Below are 2,196 nucleotides of genomic sequence, written 5' to 3'. Positions count from 1 at the left end.
GAAGGCGGTGATTTAAATTTACGCTTCTTTAAATTTCCTACCAATTTGCAATCAATCATTTGCCAGAAATGAATGAACATGAACAGAAAAAATAACAACCGAGAGATGTCATCTGTTGTTGAACCTTTTTTATCCAATTTTGCTTATTTCCTCTTCTGGCCAGTTAGTCGTCGTCGTACATTTAAACTTTTTGGAGGTTGTCGTTGTTGTTTTAAGAAGCTTTTACATTTTTGGTTAAATTTTTGTTGTTTTTTCTGTTTTCCTTGTTATGTATAAAGGGGAAGGAAAGGGAGTGTGTGGAGGGAAGGTAAGGTAAGGTAGGGGGCTTTATGTTCTTTGTTTTTGGTATGTTACTAAAACTTAATTGTAAGCACTGTAGGCCAAGTTTTGGGCAGAGGGATTTGTTTCGAATTGTTCTACGCTGGCAATAGAACTTACAGAACGACCATCCCAGGGTCCGTGGGAGGTGATGTGGGAAGAGTGGTGGTGTTCAGCGGCAATCTGAGAAATGGAATCATTGTGTTAGTAAAAATAGTAAATGTGCTACAAACAATTGACTAAAGGGAATCTTATGCAAGAAAGAAAGGTTTAGGTGATGAAAGTAGAGCAGGAGTGAACAAATGAGCGTCAAAACATTTGGGATTGTAAAAATTTGATGTAGATTTTCAGGCTGATGATTAAAGGTGGGGTTAGGGATTTAGCAAGCAAATCTTACCCTTGATGTATGCTTTAGTCTTTGGTATGTTTTTATAATAACGTTTAAAATTAAATCTCTCACTTATGTTTTAACGCTATTTCTCCACTTTAGCTCTAGCTCTATCTCTATTTCTCTCTAACATCCCACCGTAGCCTAAAAGTAGACACAGTTTTTTTGTTTGTTTAGTTTGCGTTCAACTTACCTTCTTGCACAATTGGAATATGGCCAAACCAACCGAAACAATGAAAGAGAAGAAACCCAAACCCAAAGCGTTCAAAGCCTTAATCTTCAAGATACCAATAGCCATGGGGATGATGGTGATAGCCTTCAACAAGATCAATACCATAATGGGCATGGCCATTTTACGCAAACGGTGTTTCTTTCCTTTAAAATGAATTAAAATGATAAAGAATAGATGGGAATGATGAGATAAAAGAGAACAGAAATACAAGTATTAGTTATAATTTGTGTTAGTCGTTTAAATGACAAAGTCTAGCATGCAACACACCCTTCTTGAAGATGTTTCCCTTCTTACCCTTGCCTTCGACGACACCCTCACCCGAAAATTTGACATTAAGACTTAATTCATCGTTATTCAAATTACGGGATGAGACAGTGACTTTGGCATCAGCCATAGGCAAGTCCATGGTAACGTCATGACCTTGGATATAGTTTTCAATAGCATCAAAGTAGTCACCACTGCTGGATCGACCTTCAACCGATGTAGGAGCTTGATAACCATTTGATTTAACCTCAACATTGGAGATCTGAAAAACAACAATTCAACATTATTTTAAAATTATTCAAAATATTGTATATTATCCACATCACCACTCACCTTGAAATCTTCTTTAGTCATGACTGTATCCAAAAATCTCATAGCTCTTACTTTCACGCAGGCCATGCTGTCACTGCCACTTTCACATTTGGCATTTTCTTCATCGATCATGCTCTCCATGTTGATGGCATGACATATGGTTGAGAAGCCCAATAGGGCAACGAGGACTAAGTGTTTGGAGGAAACCATTGTGTGTGCTAAATCCCTTTGGTTTACTATTTCTCTACTCTGTCTCTGTTTGCTTTGCTCCAAGACCCGTGCTTGTGGTCTGTGTGAATTAACAATTGCAAATAATAATTAAATTTCTATTGTTCACGTTTTTTATACTAAGCATTAACCAAAAAACCATTGTATATGTATATAATCCAAAATACAAAAAAAAAGTTTTTAAAAAACAAAAAATCAATCGATTTCAATACCAACAAATTACACTAAAACTCAACATTGTCAACGGTGGATGTGTACTTAAGCGCAGTGGAAGTGTGTGGCCGGCCAATTGAAATGACAGACATAACCCTGTAGAAAATCATGCAACAACAACTACAATATCAGCAATTACAACAATAACGACTACACCTGCAATCTCTGGCTTTTTGAAATCACCAACTCACTCGATCGCTCGTCCGCTCTCTACAGCTTTATTGCTTTTCTTTGAGAAATT

At 36.8% G+C, this 2,196-nt stretch overlaps 1 protein-coding gene across 1 annotated transcript; it reads right to left on the bottom strand.

The window, feature by feature from the left end:
* Positions 1–341: 341 nt before the first annotated feature.
* Osi19 (DUF1676 domain-containing protein Osi19) lies at positions 342–1,743 on the bottom strand. The gene is made up of 4 exons (XM_065506011.1): positions 1,536–1,743; positions 1,206–1,464; positions 900–1,081; positions 342–501 (listed from the first exon to the last, which is right to left on the bottom strand). Exons 1-4 carry the CDS (start codon positions 1,722–1,724, stop codon positions 361–363), a joined length of 771 nt encoding a protein of 256 aa, XP_065362083.1. The 5' UTR covers positions 1,725–1,743; the 3' UTR covers positions 342–360.
* Between the last annotated feature and the right edge of the window lie 453 nt (positions 1,744–2,196).

Source organism: Calliphora vicina, chromosome 1 (genome assembly GCF_958450345.1).
Source record: "Calliphora vicina chromosome 1, idCalVici1.1, whole genome shotgun sequence".
Lineage (NCBI taxonomy): Eukaryota > Metazoa > Arthropoda > Insecta > Diptera > Calliphoridae > Calliphora > Calliphora vicina.
This window is presented reverse-complemented; position numbering and strand designations above follow the sequence as displayed.

Excerpts from the sequence above, each read along its gene's own strand:
- Osi19 (XM_065506011.1), bottom strand. The coding sequence starts at position 1,724 with ATGGTTTCCTCCAAACACTTAGTCCTCGTTGCCCTATTGGGCTTCTCA. Across the intron at positions 1,082-1,205 it reads GGGAAACATCTTCAAGAAGG|GAAAGAAACACCGTTTGCGT; the intron begins GTGTGTTGCATG and ends TTCATTTTAAAG. Across the intron at positions 502-899 it reads TATTCCAATTGTGCAAGAAG|ATTGCCGCTGAACACCACCA; the intron begins GTAAGTTGAACG and ends TCCATTTCTCAG.